We start from the raw sequence: 21,924 nt of genomic DNA on the forward strand, positions 1-21,924 counted from the left end.
ACACCCACTGTCTCACCCGCAGAGACGAGATCGCCTTTCACTGGTGGCAACTGTGTGGTCCCAACCTGACTAAGTGACCTTGGGCGAAGGGACAGAGGACACTGGCTTCCATACATAACCATGTGATGTGTAAATCTACCAAAACAGGAAGCACTGAAGTCTGCATTTGCTATGTTTCTCCTTCTGCACTCACATATTCAGGTGTTCCCTTTTTGTCAACTGTCTGTAAATATGACGGTTTTTAAGTACATGATTGTTTGACCATTAAAACATGAGCCATACTTCAGGCTCCACAGGAGGAAAGACTACATGAGTCCTGGTAAAAATGGAAACAATAAGACCTTTTTACTTTTCTGCATAGCTTAAAAGTTTTCCCAACATTTGATCTCAATCTACTAAATCCCAAATGAGGGATTCACATATTAATAGACGCATTATTGTGCCCATCTACGCCCTAACAAGGAAACATTCCTTAGGATTTAATGATTTGGCTGATTAGACTCAGCAGCTCACTGCGGGGAACAGGCACAGAAAGAAAAAGACACTTGGCCTGACCCTTCTTGACTGTTTCTTCAAACTTCAATAGGCCATATAAAGAAACAGGAGATAAAAGATGAAGAATCCATATGGGGTGTCACTGCCGTAGCTATGAGGACTGCTGGGCCTGGCTGTACCCGTGCCTGCGCCCCTTGTGTGACCAAACCCAGATGATACTCACTGATCAAAGCTGACACGCTGTTGAGCTTCGGGTCATAGGAGCACTTTCCCTTCCCAGATTCCACTCTGCCCGGCTCCAAATGGAAAATTTCTTCCTGAAATGGCAAAATCATGTGGAGACGGCAATAAATTCAGCAGTCTTCATCTTGTCACTGTGATTCCCTTGTGTAGGGAAAATGAGGCAGCGAATGTGCTCCCTCTGACTCCTGTGGGACCCACACGGCCTGATGGGGGATGAAGTATTAAAATAATGAGCATGCGTTCATACAGAAAGATACATGCGGGAAAAGCTAGGAATTTCTATTCCATCTCTGTGCCACTCTACTGCAGAAAACAATGTGTCGTGGGTTGCTTCTCTCGGCATAATAAGCCGCATGCCAAATATCTCTCAGCTTCTCGGTGCCTATGGCGGTGCAGGCCTTCTGCTGACACCTGTAATCCAGCGCAGTGAAAACAAACCTGGGATGGAGGCTGGATGACTGATGCTCGCTGCTCATGGCGTCCCTGCACGCAAGCACTGAAAGGTGATTGGCAGGAATCTGCGTATGAGCGTGGGGGAAAATGAATCGGTGGCGTGCAATGACATGTCCTGTAGCCCCGCCTCGCAGACCAGAGCGTGTCCAATCTCCATTATTTACTGCCAACGGTTACAGAGATGGAGACATCTCTGTCACTGTCCATCAGCACTAAAGCAGGGCAGAGACTTTGGCAAAGTGCCAGACTCACTTCAGTGGATCAAACACACACCCTTGTGCAATTTCCTACTCATCATTTGATTATCACCACTCGTGCAACTAAGGAGGTGCTGGCAGCTCACTTTCAGCCGTGCCAGATGTTGACGTGTAAAAAAAGAGGTCACAAACATTTGAATGTACCAGAGGGAAAATGTGCACCGAACATGTTTTTACTACCCAGTTGTAAAATATGACCCTTCAGAAGAGTTGCAACAAAAAAAAAAAAAATCAGACTAGAAAAAACTTGTAACATTTTCAAAGTGTCCCACTTCGCCTAAAGCCCTTATGTCCTTCAAAAGTCCTTTTCTGCGTTTCAGAGTGCTTGGAGAGAGCACAAACAGTGGAGGCATGTTCAAGTATGTGGCGCTTTTATTTCCTTTGCTGCACAGCTAGTTGGCTACAGATGGCTGGTGTTTGCTCTGGGCTAACAGAGCCTGCTGTGGGAGTGGGTCAGATGCTGACTAGTCCTGCTGCCTCGCCTCTGTGGGAGAGGCTGCACCACATTCCTACAGAAGGTGGAGGGCTCGGTGGGGTGACGGAGTGATGGGTGGGACATCCTGCATTGTCTCAGATAAGCTGGATGAATGATTTGGGTATCTGTTGCTAAATTAATGCTAAATATATGCTAAATAAAAACGAATACGCCATGCATTAAAGAGCGATGAAAGCCTATTTAATTAAATCTGTGCCTAGCAAAAGTCAACAGATTTTTCTGGCAGCCTGTGAAGCCATTTCCACTTGATAACCAAGATCTCATGCAAAATATGGCATTTAGCGCAAATGCAAAGCACAAAAAGGACAATGATGAATACAAAAGGGTGCTCAGACAATGAGGCTTACACAAAGAACAAGTGAGCGAAACATGGGTGAAACAAAAATGACATTAAATTAAATGCAATTCCACAGGACTTGAAGATTGTGCACGGACTGGGAAAGAAGCATGCCAAATGTTATGGAGATAAACAAATGACGGCCAAGTTAAAGATGGCGATGACAGAATGTGCTCAGACACAAAGAGAGGGAGCATGCTGCTTGTGACCACGAGCCCAGGCAGTATGCAGGGCTGCGGTGCAGACAGTGCCCACATCGCACCTTTAGTCCAAGTGTCTCGTGCACCGCGCTGGGTTCAGCTGCGCGGCTAGCCCTTCCTCTGGCCTGGGCCATCTGCAGATACATGGATGTCTAAAACAAGAGACAGCAACACAGTCTGGATGTTACGCCACTGATGACGAAGGATCAAGGACCTTCCTGACCTCCATTTGGATCGCTTGAATCTGTCCTGACTTCCAGACAAGATGAGGAACTCCCCAAACAAACTAATGAAATGCACATAGTGCAAGTGCATGAGGAAAACTAAATGTATGCGAGTGTGCAAGAATGTGCAGGGAATGTGTGTAGCTTTATTTGACCAGATGGTGGAAAAGGCAACAATAATAATTCTCTATCCTGTGGTTAAATCAATAAAGGCTCTCACAGTATGCTACATACATTCCCCTCAAAGCTGCTGCTGCCAAAGCAAAACATTTGGCTATTGCCATGTACAAAAGCTACGAGCCTCACAGCACTCGAGAATTTAAGAATAAACCCCGCAGAGGTCAAATCAAATGAAAACAATCCTTCTGAATGTTGAATTAATAATGACAACCAACATTTGTTAAGTGTGTCAGGATATGTATGTGTATACGTCTGTGTGGAGTGTATCGTTTCATGTGTTTGCAATCATAGTTAACTTCCCAGCCCAGCTGAGAAAGGTGCTCACTGGGGGGTGGGGGGGGGCGACTCGGACCTGTCTGTACTATGTGACGGAGAAAAAAAACAACCCTCTCATTAATGGACTAGAACTGGAACATTCCACTGGCACCCCATAATGGGAGCTCCCACTTCCAATTACCCGACGTCTCACATGGTGGAGGCTGGCGGGTGGCCTGGATGGATGCATGAAGGGGTGGATGGAGTGAGTGAATGGATGGAGGCCCTTCGTTAGTAAAGGGGTCATGTAGGAACCGGATGCAACAGGGGACTCGTGCAAGCCGTGCTTGTCGTTGCAAGTTCTCTGCGGCGTACTGTACATCTCGAGGGAGGCTCTGAAGGGAAATTTACTTTTTATTTATCCCTTTTTAAAAAGTCCCCTGGTAATCATTAGGGACCAAGTGTGATATTTAAAGAAGAGTGAGGTGTTAAAGGGGAGTATGGAGAGGTAGTGATGCCTGGCCGGCTTTAGGAAATTCAAGAGGTCCCATTAAAGGCTGAGACTAAACAGAGTAGCTTTAATAGCTCACTGGGGATGACAGCTGTGTGCTGGTGAAGCTGTGCTGGCTGCTTTGCCAGACGCAGAGACATGGTACCTGGGCTTAATGATGGAGGGAAATCATTGTAAACCTAGCGTAAGGTGGATGGAGAGTAAGAACGTGGGCAAGAGAAAGAAAAGGAGCGGTCAAGCTACGCCATTTATGATACAGATGGAGAAAGCCGTTTGCTGCGCCGGTGTGCCGAGAGATCGCCTCCTCGGCTCGTACATCTTTAATCCTAACCTGAGGTTTTCGTCCGCGGTTGACGAAGGTACAGACTGGATTGTAAGCTCCTGTCCCGCAGACGTACAGTTGAGTCCGGTTCCATGGCTCGATCAGACGGATGAAGTTTGCACACTCCTCCTGGAGGAGACACAAAGAGTCAGTTGCAACACACCGCAAAGGATGTCTAAATGAAAAATCATTCATAGCCACATTTTATTCGTCCACCTCCCGCCGATTTACCGAACGCTCAGGTTTAAGTAACTAAAAATAAGCCAGTATTTCTGTGCTTCCACACATATTTGGAGAATATATCAAACTATCAGCCAGCAGTGTTATGCTCCCCACCCTGGCCTGGCAGAGAGGACGACGGTGAGATTGACTGGGCTCCTCTGCTCCAATCCATTCCTGTCTGCTTGGCTAGACAGAAGGCAACCAGCGCTTTTACTGGGCCAAGTCTGAACCCCACAGGTGAGTGCCATTTTATACAGATTCTTCACATTAAAAACCAACGTGCACAATGGAGGGAGCTGTATGCTTTTTAACGCTTTGCAACAGAAAAACTACATATTTTCTGTTTTTGGCCTATTAAGTTGATGGAAATCACCTCAGTCGAACGACCCTGCTGAGGTTACGAGAGCTGTCAACTGGCGTACTTACGTTGGCGTCCTTCCCACTCACAAGGCACTCCATCCTTCTTCGTTCGGACACTGGCCAGTGGATCTGCCAGGGGGAGAGGGGGGGGGGGACAGAGGACATTTTATAGTTACGGTCCAACCCGTTATACATCACTGGCATTTATGAGATTTCTGGGCTAAAATTGCAAAAGGGATATCCACCCAGGCTAAAACTAGTCCTTTTGGAATTGTCATAACACAATTACAGTGCTTTAATGACCCGACACCAGAAAAAAGTGAACTCCAACAAAAACTAAATGTGAGCTAACCAACATGGCTGCTGCTGGGGCAATAGAGCAGAATATTCTTCCCAGGGGGGCAACTGTTGTAGCGCTGAGGTAAAGACGCTTGCTTCATCTCAGTGCAACAGCCCATTCGAGGGGCCAGAGTTTTGGGTGAGGGAAGCAGGGGAATGGTCTTACGATATGTGGGTCCTTGTTGATGTCATGGAGGTCCAGGGACAGGATGTGGTCCTTGCTGCCGACATACATGCGGTCGTGGTCCTCATCCATACGCAGGATCCGGTAGTCGGACGTGTTGAGGAGGTAGGCGAAGTGATGAGCAGTGCCAGTGGATCTCAGCTCTGTGTGGAGATGGAAATACATCAATTAATGACAGCTGTGGTGCACATGCACATTTTCACACACACACACACACACATGCATGCACACATTCCTCATGCCACTCCTGCATTCCTGTGTGGAGCTATCTGATGGTTTTCCACCAACACTGTTGTAACTTAACACCACACATTAGAGACAAGTGCTACTGAGTGTCTGTCACACTGTGTTGATGGCTTAATGCCGCCTGAGTGGATCAGAAGATCTAGGAGGTCTCTCATCTTCGGGTGTCAGTGACTTCCAGTCGGAAGCAGTTTGATAGTTAGATATGATGTTTACTATATATTCATATCATATAAAGGGCTGGGTACATTGGATATACTGAGTTTAGGTGGGTTTAAACTTCTCCATTTCCACTTGAACACTCTGAAGGTCAGAGGAGCATGCACATTTAGTAACACAATGCAGTCGACACGTCCTCTCATGTCGAGAGTAACCCAATCTTCCAACGGCTCTGTGTTTAAGTGTTTGTTTCATATGTTCTTCTCGGTTCAGCAACCACGTACAGGCAGGGCCGAGAGGCCACCGCTAAGACAGCAATGGCCCCATGCCACTCCATAGGCAAACACACTCCTCTACAATCTATAGGGGAGAGGCATTAGAGGGTGGCATTCACATATTGTTGGACAAACACAGAGGTTTCACTCAAACAGCAGGAAAGTCCCATTTCACTGTTTAGCTTTATTCTACAGCCAACAGACCACAGAGAGCTGAAACAGGGAGCGACACTTTGAGGTTACCCCAAGTTCTTTTGTGTTGATTCAGCAGCCAAAAATGTGGTGAAAGGAAACCAGAAGATAAACTGTCAAATACAGTTAGCTTTGTGTGACTGTTTACAAATGATATATCAGTTCAGAGGTATGCCAGTAAATAATAAAAAGGTAGGAAGTGCGAAATGTATTCAACGTGGGGTGTCGGACCATAAAAGCATCACCCAGACTTATAAAAATAGGAGCCATCTCAAGATTTGAAAATCTTTCAGGCAGTAGATAAATAACCACATGTTTTTTTGCAAGCTCTGTGTGTGCAGTCATGTTTGAAGTGACTGAGACACATTCCCGTGAGGTTGTTGGGTGGTTCTGTGAAAGAAGTCTGGACGCCAAAGCATGCAAAGCCATCAACGTGTCCACCACTGGGCCTTAAAATAAACACCAACTAGAGACCTTTTTAAACACACTCTCTATGGAATCTGATATTACCAGTCTTTGCAGCCAGATCTAAATTTAAAACAGGGTTGTGTCAATAAGCAATGATTAATAGCATTAGATTTGCTATATTTGTACAGTTTGATTTAATAACTGTGCCCACCAAAGGAATGTTTACAGGTCAGCGGAGTGACTGACAGCTGTCAGAGCCCGGAGCAGAGGAGCTGCAACATGTGGTCGGACCCTGTGATTATTTGTGTTGGAGACTTAAGTTGAATGATGAGTCCCCATATACTCCTGCTGTGTTTATGTGTGTGTGAGAATGGAGTTCAACACACCGGATAAGAACGCATTGCACACACACACACACACACACACACACACACACACACACACACACACACACACACTTAGACAAGGGCTAGTCAAAGCCCTTCGTGACGCAGGTTGTCAGCGACTCCTCAGTGTGTGTTTGCTGTCAAAGAGTAGCTGGATGGCACCATCTGTCAGCTGAACAGGGAATGTGAACAGCGCATAGCAACAACACACCCTATAGAGAGCCGCACATTAAGAAACAAACACACACAGTCTGGTCTGAATGTACTCCGCTGCATGCCCCGCTGTAATGATCTCTGATGGAACGACTTTCCTCACATATCTAAGTCCTGCTAGGTGTTTTTGTAGACGTCAGCCGTAGTGCATCGCTCACCGTGACGTTAAAAACAAAGATAAAGAAAGAGCAAAAGAATCTGGTGCAAAAAGTGTGCAGTCATTCTAGCTTTTAGACTCTAGATCTCCCACCACCCTGTCAGCCTCTCTCCGCTCAGTCCCAAAGTCAACCCTCGCCTCAGGCAGGGCACACGGCATTGTGCTCCTATGAAATGTTGATCGAGGAGGTATAATGGCAGCAGACTGAGCTCGGCTGCTACGCTGCCCCAGAGGGCAGGCCGCCTGTGGAAACAAGCCCAGCAGGTCTCTGGACTGAGACCGGTGCCAGGCAAACACCCAGTCACAATCAGCTTGGAGAGACATGCAGGGCTGCTGTGTGCCAGATCAACACTGGTGCAGAGGAGTGGCTCTTGTTTCTTACATTGAAAAAAAATAGAGAGAAATTTTGTAGGAATTTGTTCTGAAGCTTCAAGTGAAGGTAGATTAAATTTGCAAAACGAACCCCGATCTATTGAACCTGAGCTCAGATATATTCCACTGCACACTCACTCCACTGTTTCCTCCGCAACACACAACTACATACTCACGGTAGGAGATTACAATTTTGAACAGGAAAAGGCTCAGCGAGGCTGAACTACTGTGCTCTTTGTCAGCCACATTAGGGCATGACAGCATTTTCCGCGCACACAGACTTATCCTGGAGATTTAGAGGCTGGGAGCAGCGTACGAGTGTGTCTATTAGAGCCAGATAAACTCTTAAAGTAGCCCATTACTGTGTGTACGGTTTAGGTTCACTCTGGGGGGTCTGCGCACACACAGCAGGCGCTTTGTTTCGAGAACGCACCGCTTCCCCCTGTGGAATGGCAATGCCTCTATTAGAGGTGAAAGTAAGCCGGTGAGGGAACCTGATCCTCGCACTCAATGTCTCTCCCTTTGCTCATTGACATCTTTACGCTAGTGCGCCTGCAGCAGCGCACAAATGAGAACAGGTCAGTTTATGAGACCTCCCTTAATTTTTTTTTTCTCTTGGTCAATGTTTCTTGTTCATGTGCACAAGCAGTAGTACAGGCAAAGTTAAGTGCGAGAGCTCAGACCTCTATAGTCCACTAGTGAGAGGCAATCCGGTCCTTCCCTCTCCAGTCTGCTGAGCACAGACAATCCTCTCCTCTCTCCCAGCATCTCAAGGTGCTGCTGGCTGACACAGCCGGCTGCCGGTTCCCACAACTCAACACTCCGCTCTGGCTGTAAGAAGGCTTTCTGTCTGCGTAAGCCGAGTCCTGAACACATTCTAGTTTAATGTCAGCATCAGAGCCGACTGATAAGAACAATGAGCTGCCGGTAAGGAGTGCTTGATACATAACCAGTGGTGGACGGTGACTACACATATTAGTTCCAACTTTATTCCCATACTACTCCACATCGCTTTATTTCACAAGCAAATGCTTTACTCGTCATCACTTAACTGACGAAGATTTTACACACCATAAGCAAAAATGCAACTACTTTGTAAAATATCAAAACAAAAACAGAATCTGTGGCCCCTTTGAAATGTTTCAGGTGTCTATGAGTTGCATGAGAAAAAACATTTATTTATTATATTATATTTTCTCTTATTTCTGACCCACTAATCGGCTCATGACCCCTCACTGCACTGTGCTTCCTACTGTACAGAAAGTAGTTCAAACTAGCACATCGATGCATCACTATTAACAAACTGTTAATGTTTTACACATATAATATGATATCAGTCACAGGAGACATTTCTCTGGATAATGATTTTACTATTTTAAGCACAAGTAGCTAATAAAATGGAAGTCGTTCACTTGTAGTATTTCTATATTGCTGTATTAGTGTTTTTACTGAAATAAAGGTGTGACCTTCCTTGTAGAAAATCTGCAAAGTGAAATCCAGTACTGATGGTTGAAAACACTATGAGACCGCTCCGTGTCTACGGTTCTGAGGCTGCATGTACAATTGCAAAATCTGAACTATAAATATGGTGTTTGCATGAAAGAAAACGCTGATCTGTTGAGGAAGGAAGTCTGTCCAGTAGCATAAACGCTGGGCCAACTTTAAAACAAGGAGCCAAATAGTGAAAAGAGCACAGATGGTTTACTATGTTTATTGGCTACTATATTTTTACTGCATTCATTAGATTTATTTTCTCAGATTGAAAACAGGTTGCTGTGAGTGCCTGTTAATTCTGGTTTGGTCTTCCAGTGTGAAAATTAACATGTATACATGCGTGTTTGCAGACTTGCTCGAGAGTATTTCTTGCTAAACCCTGAGCTGGTCGGTGGTCTGCAGAACAATACAGTGGTTGTACTGGGAAGTACTAGACGTGTCCCACTGTCCCCATTGCAGCCCCTTCCTCGGACCATTATAAATAAGAATGTAATTTTTGCCAGCTTGGCTGGTTAAATGAGGTATGGAGGCACAGAGGAGAGACATGCTTCACTGTCAGACTGAGCCAGCCCTCCTCCTCCTGAGAGAATACTTGGCTGCTGACGGTGATCTCCGGAGCTGCAGGCCTGCATGTTATAGCACATCTCTCCATCTTAAATTAATAGCCAACGGGCCAAGTTTACTTTGGAAATATGTTTGAGCAGGAAAAGTTCACTGGCATGTGTTGCACTCTCAAGATCACATCTCCTGCAGTAAGACAGCACACTGGTTAATGCTGTCTTATATGACATGCTTTCCCCACCATGCTGTCACACACGCGAAAGAGGAGACAGGATTTCATGTATCGTTTTCAGCGGTTAATGCATCCTACTCCGCTGGTAACATCAGAACTTCCCATCATTAAGGAACGATTACTGCATGCAGCGCGACTTAACAGTGCACAGCCCACCCCACTCATAACTTTCCTGGCAAATTCACCAGAGGCATCAGGGAAGTGATTGGATCATGGAAAACTCTGGACTGTGTGTTTAAACAAAACATCGAAGAGAGAGAGAGTGAGTTTACAGGGAGTAAATACACATCCTGCCTCTTGACAGTGCAGCACACACTCGCTACATGACACTGATATGGGTGTTCCACCCCGCTGCATATTTCTCAGGTTTCAAATTGGGTAAATTAAAAGTGCAGGCCGCTGCCAGTGACAGTGCAGAGCATGTTGCTGCTTGAAGCCTGCGCTACTCCCTATAGAGCATGACTGAAGGTAAAGAAGATGGGGGATGGTGATGGGAAGAGACCAAAGTTTGCGGTCTGCTGCTCTGACACTGAACAGGAAAGAAGCGATGAGCAATGTGGAGCCAAGTGTGTAGCAATCACCTGCTCGGTTCGCGGGTCTGTGGTTTTCCCTTGTGGGACGTGCGGCTGATAATTAGAAACTGCAGCCACAACATCGGCCCGTCCTTCTGTCCACGGTGAGATGACAGTGAGGCACTAAAGCTGGGCCACATGAGCTACCATCTATGCCGTTGTAATAAAATGTTGTATTGGATAAATAGGTTGTGTAATAAAGTGCCAGAATCACCCTGTTGGCCCCCGGCATGTCATAAACAAGCTGCACTACCTAAGCAGTGTCCTGAGGCAGTTTCCAAACCGTCAGAAAGAGGTGTGTTCGTTCAGACACACCAGAGTGGCAGGAGTGATAATTTGGGTGTTTAAGATGGGGGGGGGAAAGAGGTGGCATGCTCTCCAACATCAAAGGCAGTGCTTGTCAGGAATCCTGGCCAAATATTTTGAATGCTGTCAATGCAGAGCAGGAAAACTCCCGTTAAGACTTAAGTCTTATTGCTCTTCAGAAGGCACACTTCATTTCAGCAGCATCGATGGAGCTCTGCACTAAATAGCTTCAGAGGCATCTTTTTTTTTTTTGGGAAAACCGCAAGGTTGCCTGGTTGGCAGTTGGGCCGACATTTAACAAGGAGCAGTAATGAGTTGCGACGCCACAGGCGACAGTGCCGCAGGTTTAAGAGGCTTGCTCGACATTTTTATTAATTTGGTCTTACTTGGTGAAATTTGGGAAGAGTCCTCTGCCCATGTAGCTGCATAAAGGTGCATTTGCTCTCAAGCACAGGTAGTTTGCTCTGTTTGATGGACTAGCAGGCTGAGCGCACAGCACAGGCAGCTGCTATCCGCTGTGTGATCAGGGAGGACCGCGTCAATCTGTCTTCATCCTCCCGTAACATGGCCTCCTGATGTTGCTTTAGCAGATTTCTGTTTACTCAGCTATTAGAAACGTGCCAATTGTTCTCGGTTCTGGGCTTTTCTGCGGGTGATGCTTTGGTCTGATTGTGAGCAAGTTGTGAAAAGTACTGTTTGGTTAAAGCAAATGCAGTTTTTATTTGAGCACGTCCACTTGCTGTGTGGTATTTAACTGTTGGGTGTAAATGAATTTGCACCTTCCTACAAAATGTCCTGACAAAGCCGTAAAAAATATGATCGTCTTGTACACCAGCCTTCTGTGTGAACAATCCACCAAATTAGTTTAGATGAGTTTTTTTTTTTTCCCCCTGAATACAGTTTGTTTATTTTTTTTAAAAGTCTGAGAGAATGTACTACATCACTCCTACAGCAGGACTGGTGTTGGCTTATATCCAGATGCCTTTATCTGTGGTTCTTTCTCTTATCTTAATCTAGCAAAACGTTCTCACAGTGATTTCCTGTATCTGCGGGATAAGGAAGTGTCTAATATAGGGGCGATCACTGAGTTCTCAAACATGACGATGGAGATTAAAGAAGCCCTCTCGTGCACATGGGCGGCTGCTGGATGGCTAAACTGACACCTGCGCTGATGTCTTGTAAGCAGAGTAACTTCTAATCAGCGACGCTCTGGGCCCACACCGCCTTCCCTCGCTCTCCTTCAACAGCTCCTTTCAACACAACTTGTCTTCACGTCAAACATTTACAGGACTTATTTGGGTTTGTGTAAGCTGCACGCTTCAAAGCCAGTAGAGAAGTGACACAGTTGTTAAAGAATGCCTGTGTGATTACTGGAGAGTGGGTATGAGGTTAGCCGCGCTGCTAAATGAAAAGGAACGATAACAGCATGCGAACGCAGCAGCTGCTCGCCTCGGCTTAGTCACTCCGCGGGACGGAGGATAATAAAAGCGGTCAGAGGCACGGCCGCTGTGTCACATCAGATAGGACGCGTCATTCAGCAGATAGCAAATAAGCAAGGGCACGGAGATATGATCTGACCCACTGGTAATGCCAAAGAGTGGAATGGTAATCTTTTGTGATGTGCTCTCAGCAACGTGGTCAAGCTTCGCTGAATGCTCTGTGTGTGTCATTGTGTGTGTGTGTGTGCATCTTGGTGGAGAGGCAGGCTCTGCAGCTTGCTGCTAGGAGAGAAAACACAGACATAACAGCATGCCTATGCAAACACCTGCCCCGTACATACAAAGCCTCAACTTTGCTTGCAATCATCTTACTTCACACTTGGTGAAATTAGCCATGACATCAAGTGCCGTACTGGAACAATAACCAGTTATTCATCCTGGTTCCCCTAATAAAAAGACTTTATAGCATATTTTGAATGAAACATTCATATTTTTCAGTCTGAGCTCAGAATCATCACCCAACTAGTGCGGCGCCTGCTCTGAGCCTGCAGCCGTTTGCAGCACGTGCCCATTTGGAGTGTGCCGATATCTTGGCCATGGATGTGCTGCTTGCTGCATTGTGGAGAACCGCTCATCCGATCGACTTCACACTCGACACTCCCTGAGCCAACACACAGTGAGCAGTGAACAGTCCTCTGTTCTGCACACACACGTCTGAGGTAGAGAGGCGGCCATATTGGAGAGGTCGAGATCTGCTAGATGTTTTTCTTTTAATTATATCTTTAGCATTTCATATCCAAAATCACTTCACACAACAGCCGTACACCTGCCAAGTCAGTAGCAGATCAAAGGTTGTCTTCACAATTGGATAAATATCTTTACTTTGAATGCATTTACTAGCATGAAGGCAGGCGTGTGCTCGAACCAAATGAATATGTATGACAGGTCACGTGACCACTGTTTTTAGTTAAAAGTCATGTGAGGCCTTCCCTCCTTTGTCCAGCCTTGAGCAGAGAAGCGGTCACAGTGTTGCGCTCATTCACACACATGAAAAATCTAAAGTAGTTGTGTGAAAACAGAAAAAAAAAAGAGAGCTGAAGAGAGACATTCAAGTCCTGTGTGCTTTTTCATCTCGGCGCACACACCTGGTCAATCACGGGATGAAGTCATTGTCAGAAACTGTCAGATGCAGCCCCAATTCCGGTGTTGGTACGGTGTCAGGGGAGGGGTGTTAGACACTTCAAACACAGATGATGGGCAACACTTCTGCTTTGTTGTCTGGTTCAACCTTCACTGTGATGAAAGTTTACCTACATTACCTCACCTGACGCAACATCGGGACCCCACATACCTACAGATTTATGATAAACATGATCAGATGTGTCGCTCCTTTCTGACACTGAATCTAATTATGATTGTACGTCAGACTAAAAGTGATTTGGCTTCATCCTCCGTTAAGCCACAATAAGATGAAGCCACTAATAGCTATTCATGGCATGTTGTTTGTACTCTGTTGCTGTGAGCTCCCTCATCAGGGAAAAGACGTGACCCTCTCTTGTCTCAACACATGTTGAATGTGATCCGTCATAATGGATCCGCACTAAAAGCGCTCTCACATCACACATCATTAACCACCACTTCTGACCTCCGAGTATCCAGAAGTTGCACCATGATGCTCTGTGAGACATGACACCTCAGTGTTTACCACCATCGCCACCTCGTTACCGCTGCACCCCCCCCCGCAGCTCGCCACTCCCCCGCTGACCTGGGGGGCTCACCCGCTCTATAATTAGGAGCCACTGTAGTGCCTCTCCTCGGTCCGACCACTCCCCCTTGCTAATGGCACCAATTTGTATTCACTGTCAGCTCTGATGAGCTCTCATGCGGAGAGATGGCCTTATCACAGGGCCTCTGGCTCCCATCACCTAAGCCCCTCTCCTGCTGCCTGCCAAGCCCTGCACGCTGATGGACAGGCAGAGAGGGTGAGGGGGGTGAGGGGGGCGGGGGAGGAGGTGGACATTTGTCTCCACTCTAATGTAAACTCCTGTAACAGCAGACAGATGTGCTCTGGTGCAGAATCAGTTGAACGACACAAGAAGGAGATCAAATCTATGAGCAAAACTTAAATCACAAACACCTTCACTGTCCGTCCTCCTGTAATCCTCTCCTCACACCAGAACCCTTAATACAATTAAAGCCAATAACGCTCTCTCCAAACAAATGCACACCTTTCTCCCTCCATCTAGCGGAAACGTATAAAAAGGTGGAGATCCAGCTGAGGAGGATGTGAAATGTGGAGAAGCGGTTGGGAAGGAGATCCTCCCCCGAGAGTCTGAGATCTAATCGCACACATCTGCACAAACATGACTCTGTTTTAACTGACATGTGTTTTATTAACAGTCTCCAGCTCGACACCGACACATCTCGCCTTGTTCCCGCCCCAAATGTCAATTCCCGCAATCCTTCTGCAACCTCTACACACCGACTGTTGTTGGGAATCGACCACATTTTTCAGTCACAGGAGACTCTGTCGAAAAAGGCACTGGTTGCTGCTTCCATTTAAAAGAGAGCTCTTAAAATCCTGTACAAATGCCCTGACTCGCTTTTAGAAGTGCCGGTCAGTAGGGCTGCTGCAGCCTGGGCCGGGAGACGTGAGGAGGTCAGAGGTCGCTGGGCAGCAGTGGCAGCGCTTTATGTTCTGGTTTAATCTGGGATTAGCTCAGGGTCAGGGTTATCTCTCCTCAGGCTGAGTGGAATCAGGAAACAGAGATTGCCTGGGGTAAAGTGGCATTACTGAACGGCCTGTCTAGAATCGCAACAGGCCTGTGTCCAACAGGGGAAAAGAAAAGAAAGAGGGAGAGGAAGTATAAATCCAGCATGACTCACAGGGCTCATTGTTGTATAACCTCTCTGCCATCACACTTCCAGTCCCTGAGATCCAGATCGGCGAAGATCCACACGCACCAAGACTGTGATTTACTTCACCCGTGAACCAATGAATCACTGCTATATGGTGTCTGTCTGGCCACAGTTATGTGCATACCTTCTGGTTTCCTCCGTAAATTTAGCATGGTAAATTAATTTAAAGGTGATTTAGTGCAGGAGCCAGAGGAGGCGGCAGGCAAGTACACGCACAAGTGTTTGTACCAGCGGAACAAAGAACAGAAATGCAGAACTAACGGGAGAACTTCGAGGGAGCGACCACAAAGACTAAACACAAAGTCCTGCTGCCTTTAGTCTCACTTATCTTAACCTGGCATGTCTCAGCTCTATGTCAGACCATAATCCTCCCATACTGGACTCACTCAGAGGCAGAGACACACTCTAGTGGTCTGGTTCCAGGGGATGTGAGCACCTGGGAGCTGTGTCAGCTATACGACCAGAACAGCCTTGTCGTAATGAAGATGGATCTCCCTCAGTCTCCTTCTCTCTCGCTGTAAAATGTTAAGGCTAGTGAGAATGAAGAGGTCCTAAACTCAGGCTCTAGGGGACCGGTGGAAGGAAAGAATAGTGAAACCCTGCTGTGCTTATGGGAGACAGACTGGAGGATTGTTTTAAGGACATTAGCCCATTAGAGCTGAATGTCTCATAACACTTGATGCCACAAATTCACCCTCTAAGTTCAGTTATATTCCAAAGCTGTTGTCAAATTTCCACAACAAAGTGATGTTTTTGATGCCTGAATCTACAGTGGATCTGTCATTTTTGAAAGAATCTGCTCAGGGGGGTCTCCATAGGAAAATATTTACTTTTCATCATGAATGATACTGTCTCTTCAAACCTGTTATTAAATGTTGATCTTTGTGATATTTAAAAGGTATGACAGAGAATATATTACACACAACAAATCAAAGGGCATCAAACTGGAAGCCTTTAACTGCCACAGGCTAACTTCCAGCGAAGGTTTTAATTATTTTTTTACTATTATTAACTTCATGTTGACTGTTTTCCGCTCCGGTAAAGACTGATTCTGCTGCAGTCCGAGTAATTTCCACCCAAAGAAGGAGGGAGCACTAAAAAATGCCTCCACAATACACCTCTGTGTCTCTCAGGTGCGTCCTGACAGGCTAGTGGAAGATTTACAGCTGAACAGACACAGGATATAGCAGCCTGATGTGTGTGACACCAGTGGCCCACTATCATGCCCCGTGGTTATGAATGCCTTATTTGTTGCAGCTGTGTGGGGTCACGGTGTGGGAGGCCAGTTGTTCCAGCCCCTTCCTGAGAATGACAAGAGGACGGGACAGATTGTGACGGCAGCCATTGTGGCTCTGCTCCAGGTCTCTTCCTCCCACCGGGCTCCCACTGCTCCTCCATGCTGAGTAAGTGTGCACGGTGCCATCTCAGCGCTCATCTTCCTGTTCCTTGGGGGGCAGGATGAAGAAGAAGAAGTTCTGAATTGGGGCAGGAAAGCCTTTACCACTACATCTGCCGTGCAGAGTTTCTCCGGGCCTATTGTCAGTCACGCTCGACGAGAGGCAGATCGTGTTGACGGAAGCAGAGGGCTAATAGGACATCCCTCTCGTTCATCCCTTCTTTGAACAGAGGCAGGCCATCGGTTGAGTTCCGATGCGCCCCTGATTCCCAGGCCTTGGGGACAGGAAATGGGATTAGAAGACAAATCCCATATTTCCACGCGTATGTCAGCAGAGTCATCGCATTTTGTTTCATCACTTACTTTCTCTATTGAGAGGGCGCTCATCTGAAATGAAGGTGATTAGCCTTTTCTAAACAGCTTTGTGTTTTTGGCTGCCACTGGCTCGCCGGGCCCGTCAGCCAGGGGAAGCCCCAAATAGGTCTTCATCTCCACCACATGCTCCCATGGGAATGGAGGGTCACGGGGGTAAAGCCGTCAAGTATGCGTCGTCAGAAGCGCTTGTCCGATGGTCGCACGCTTTCCTGACATCACGTCGTCCGTGTGCGACAATTTGTACCTCTGAAACCGAATATTCAACATTCACCCCCACCTCCTGCAGCGATCGGGCCGCTGCGCAGAGGAGAGAACGGCGCAAGGGTTTGAACTTCTCTCTCTTTTTTTCATTCTGGACACGGCTATTTCTGTCGCTGCTCATGTGAACGACCGAGCGCAACGCTATGAGCGCCTTCCAGGCCTCTGTCTGAAAATATCCCCATATTTAAACAATCTCTCTCACCACTAAAGGAGATCTGTTCGGAGGTTACAGTGAAGAGCAAAAGTCACTGATTCCATCGTCGCTCTCCGATGCTATAAGCCTGCTGTTCGTAAACCACGGTCGTTTTAAAGGGCCTTCTAAGGCTCTGCGCTCTTATCCTCTTTCTGAGTCAGAGCAAGATAATAGGTTCCCTTAAGACGGGAGTAATCATTCTGATGGGAGACGTTGTCCCCAAATGACCAATTTATGTTTCTGGGTCTTTTGACTGGTTCTATTTTAGTTCATGTAAAAACATTTCTTCAAATGTAATTCAGAGTTCTGGAGCATCTACAAATTAATAACTGGATCGTGTTCATAAATAGCAATTGTTATTAACAAATTCCATTTAATTTAAGTAACTTGCTCTACATGAGCACAACACATCGGCTCTTTTTTCAATTCAGTCCTCATCTAGATATTTCCTCTAAGTTTTATCTTTGTTAAGACTTTCTGTTTTTTTTTGGCAGACCACACTCTACGCCCATGTAAGGTGGTGTTAAGGAGATGGTGGCACAGGGGGGCAGGGAGGAAGGGAGGGGGGGGGGGGGGGGGGGGGTGATTTGCAGGGTCACCGAGTTTACCAAGCCGATTTAGCCATCCCAGTTTGTCACTGGTAATCTCCCTGCAGCTAACAGGCTGATAAAATCAGCCTGATAGCTGCAGGAGATGGATAAAGAGAGGAGCAGACAGAGTGGGTGACAGGGAGAGTGTGTGTGTGTGTGTGTGTGTGTGTGTGTGTGTGTGTGTGTGTGTCTTCTTGGACCTCATCCCTCTGTCTCTCACACACGTACAGATAATATCCATAGCATGCATATAAAAGCACGCAAAGTAAAGCACCTCGCACACAACAAGTGTGTCTCGTGATGGTTTAGACATGCGGCAGCTGGAGAAGTTTAAACACGATGTTACCATGAGATGCAACCGTGCTTTTAACGGACACGACTGCTCAGCGTCCGTTACAGCAGAGCAAAAAACCCAACGGCAAACCAAGCAGAAATGAGGTAGGTGAAAGCAAGAAGCGTGTGAAAGGTTCCTATTTGTTCCTCTGAGGTGGAATATGGAGGTGTTTGCTTTGGCAATGTTGAACCAAATCCTCATCCCTCGGAGAGGAAAAGAGACACACAGCCAAAGCATCCCCATTCTCTTCCTGTCAAACCCCCCCCCCGCCCCCAGCACGGCCTCTTCTTGCCCCACCATAAACACTTCATTTCTTTCCCAACTCAGGCAATATGCTTTCTAAATCAGGGGAGGTTTCGCCTCTTCTCTCACATTCCCAGTCAAACAGAATTACGGCGAAGAAGTGGGGCCTTCGAGGACAAAAACTCTGCAGCGGGTCTGAACACAGACATGTAATCTTACATAGGGAGGTCAGAAGTGGGGAATTTGATGGGTGTTACCTGGTGCTGACCCCCCCACCCCCACCCCCTCTGCAGGACTGCAGCTTTTATTTCAACACATTAAGAGGAAATGTGCTTGTCAAAATGTATTTAGTGACCTCAGGCGGAGGAAGGTTGAGCAGTAATGCCACTCCACAGGTTGTCGTGAATGAGCTGCAGCTATACGTCTTCTTTTCAACAATGTGCGTACGTTACAGGAATCAAATGGCAAAGAACAACACACTGAGAAGTGTGATGTACTCATTCTGACTGAATCCACCGGCACAACAACAGCAGTCCAGTTTAGCTGTAGCTGTAGTGGTGCACTGGAACAGCAGCATTACGTCCAGCCAGGCGCTGATATGCTGGTGGCACAAAGATTGATTTTCCTTGTTTCCCTGTTCAGCCGTGCTCTGTCCTGCTCTTGGAGCTGAAGTACTACTCTGATTGAAAGTCATTCTCTCAGCTCGACCTCCCTCCGGTGCGGCAAAATCTGAAGAGACCAAACAAAACCCCCGTTTCTCACTCATCACTTGATTGGCCCGCAGCTCTTCTACATGCTGAAATTGGCAAAGTGACCTTGATGAGGGAAATACCAACTGTCAATCATTGATTACCAGGACTTTCCACACATTCACATAAGGGCTCCCCTTTCAAGTTTGATCAATATCAGCCAAAAAGTAGTCAGAGAGTAACACAGAGGACTGGCTATTAAGGGAGCATTGATCCTCAGGAGAGACGATGCATTTTAAATGGGCAGCCGACGCAGGAGAGCGGGATGGGGGGGGGGGGGGGGTCACAGTACGCCAACCCAGACTACTAAAACAAAGGCAGCAACTAGGTAAGTGTTTTCTGGATCAACATGGCGACACAACAGACCAGTCCACTCACTTCGCAGAGCCTGATGAAGCAGTTATATGCAGAGATACTCCGGCAAAGTCATTACAACCAGTCCGATCATCTGATCACCCTGTTAGAGGAAAGAAAAACTATGAAGATAAGACTCGAGTTGTGGTAAACCGCACTTATCCCTCTAAAGAACTATCCTTTAATGGTGATCTTAATGGAAACACACCTGTTAAGTATTCACCATTTACCAGCCAGTTTTCCTTTCAGCAGAACCTAAATCCTCTTTTCACATGAGAACACCTGAGATGACGGGGGGGGGGGGGGGGGGGGGGAACAGGAGAGCCAAGCATTCCTCTGAAAGGCAGAAACCATAAATGGGAGTTAAAGTAAACCATGTCAAAGGAATAAACCTGCTGGCTGCTCGGGCAATCTGAAAAGTGTCAGGTGAAAAGGTTGAAGCCTTGTCTCATTATTCCTGGATAGTATATTTGACATGGAATCAACCGTTAATCCAGAGAAAATCCTGCTGGGCTTCTCTACGAGGACGGCCTCGCCGCAGGTTGGTGGGAAGCGGCTGAGGGATTGCTGGGATGCGTTGCGGCTAAGCCACGACTATAAGCATCCCACTCTGGCAGCGTTTGCCGTCCAGAGCTCTGCACTCCCAGTAATGACTCATTGATCTGAGCTTCTCAATCCCTTGCCTGCCTTATCTCAGCTAATGGGGGGCATCATGGTCCGTCACAGGCTGCAATCTCTCCGAGAGACTGAGTGCACTTAGAGGTCAGCGCTGTGGTGTTGCACTACAACCAGGTGTAACAAAAAAAAAGAGAGGCTTTACGTATCTTTCTGAACACTCGGTGTTCTTACATGACGGGTGCACACTCCCTCCTAGGATAGTATGATGTACTATCCTGCACTACTTCCTTTTATCGTTTCAATAACAAACTCGCACTTCACACATGATTCTTCTCGGTGCGCGATAGCCTCCCTCTGACCCCGAACATTTGAAGCTTACAAAGGCTCTCCCTTACACGAACCCATGAAAGGCTCCCAAATCCACGCTCATTTATAGCTTTTGAGGCTGGCATGACAGCAGAAGGCAGCAAATAGGAGGGGAGGAGACGGCCCACAGGAGGAGGAGGAGGAGGAGGAGGAGGAGGGTGAATGAGAAGTCTATATGGAGCGAACAAGTTTCCTGGTCTATAATACATGTTCGTCAGCAGCATCCCTTCGCCTGCTTTCCCTATTGGCCGGTGCTGCTTCAGTGTTTTTACTTCTGGGCGGCACGGTGGTGCGGCGGTGCTGTTGCCTCACAGCAAGAAGGTTCCAGGTTCAAATCAAGGAATCTGGATGTTCTCTGTGCTTGAGTGGGTTTTCTCACAGGTTAAGTTAATTGGTGACTCTAAACTGCCTGTAGGTGTGAGCGTGAGTGGTCGTCTGTCTCCTGTGATTGACTGGCGACCAGTCCAGGGTGGACTCCGCCTCTCGCCCAGTGTCAGCTGGGATTGGCTCCAGCCCTCCAATGGCAATTTTTTTTCCATTGCGCATTATTGCACACTAATGGATGATGATAACGACACATGGAAAAGGTGTATCTCATGCACGACAGACAAAACAAACAAGAGAGGGAGACTCGACCACGGAGGAAAGTTGTGTCTAGTATGATGTCCATGCTGAGCCAGCTGATGGAGCAGATTCAGAGCTTTAGTTTAAAAAAAAAAAGTATGGAATTTAATTCTTATTTTTATACTTTGAGGACATTTGAGTGCACCTGTACTTTCACTCACTTTTACTTTTAGTCTCTTCACACACAGTATCTGCATTTTTAATCACCTCTGCTCAGGTGAGAAAGAACAGCAACTTCAAAAACCATCAAAATCTTTGTAATTTGTAAAAAACCTTGTAACTTATTTTTTCATTTTCAATACCTCAATCCCTCACGGCCACTAGACTGTGAGGAGGAGTGGAACAGCCCCAGCATGCACTTCCTTAAAAAACACTCTTAATCCCGTGGTGCATCTACCCCCCGTGTGCCGGAGCTCTTAATTTAATCAAGTTCCTCTGCGTCCATTCACTGGTCACATTATTAATCCCATACGACCTGGGGTCAGCAATGGGTCTAGATAAAGAAAACACTTTTAAAAAAGAAACGCAAATCCTCCTCATCTCTGTCCTCCCGTCATCCCTCTTCCTCATTAACCCAGAGGAAAGCTGCCTCTCCGCTCAGTCGTGCCTGAGGTGACATCCACACATGGCAGCAGTCATACGGACAACTTGACAGCTGTGGAAATACACCGAGCTTCGGCGAAAATCAAAACTCGGCCTCCCTGTGAGATTTTTAATGACTAGTCAGTCTTTCCTCACTTGGGTTTAACTCTGGGAGGGCGAGACACACCTGACAGCCCTGACATTTGACTGACAGGCAGGATATCCTACTCTGT

The 21,924-nt window shown here is 46.8% G+C and overlaps 1 protein-coding gene across 1 annotated transcript in view; it reads right to left on the reverse strand.

The window, feature by feature from the left end:
- The window catches only part of sema3fb (sema domain, immunoglobulin domain (Ig), short basic domain, secreted, (semaphorin) 3Fb), a 51,924-nt gene that overhangs the window by 14,313 nt on the left and 15,687 nt on the right, over window positions 1-21,924 (reverse strand). The window contains exons 2-6 of the mRNA XM_070837062.1: window positions 5,061-5,221; window positions 4,622-4,684; window positions 3,983-4,102; window positions 2,544-2,633; window positions 719-812 (exon numbers count right to left, since the gene is read on the reverse strand). Coding sequence (XP_070693163.1) covers window positions 719-812; window positions 2,544-2,633; window positions 3,983-4,102; window positions 4,622-4,684; window positions 5,061-5,221 — 528 coding nt within the window. The remainder of the gene's footprint in view (window positions 1-718; window positions 813-2,543; window positions 2,634-3,982; window positions 4,103-4,621; window positions 4,685-5,060; window positions 5,222-21,924) is intronic.

The sequence above is a fragment of the Pempheris klunzingeri genome, chromosome 2 (assembly GCF_042242105.1).
Source record: "Pempheris klunzingeri isolate RE-2024b chromosome 2, fPemKlu1.hap1, whole genome shotgun sequence".
Lineage (NCBI taxonomy): Eukaryota > Metazoa > Chordata > Actinopteri > Acropomatiformes > Pempheridae > Pempheris > Pempheris klunzingeri.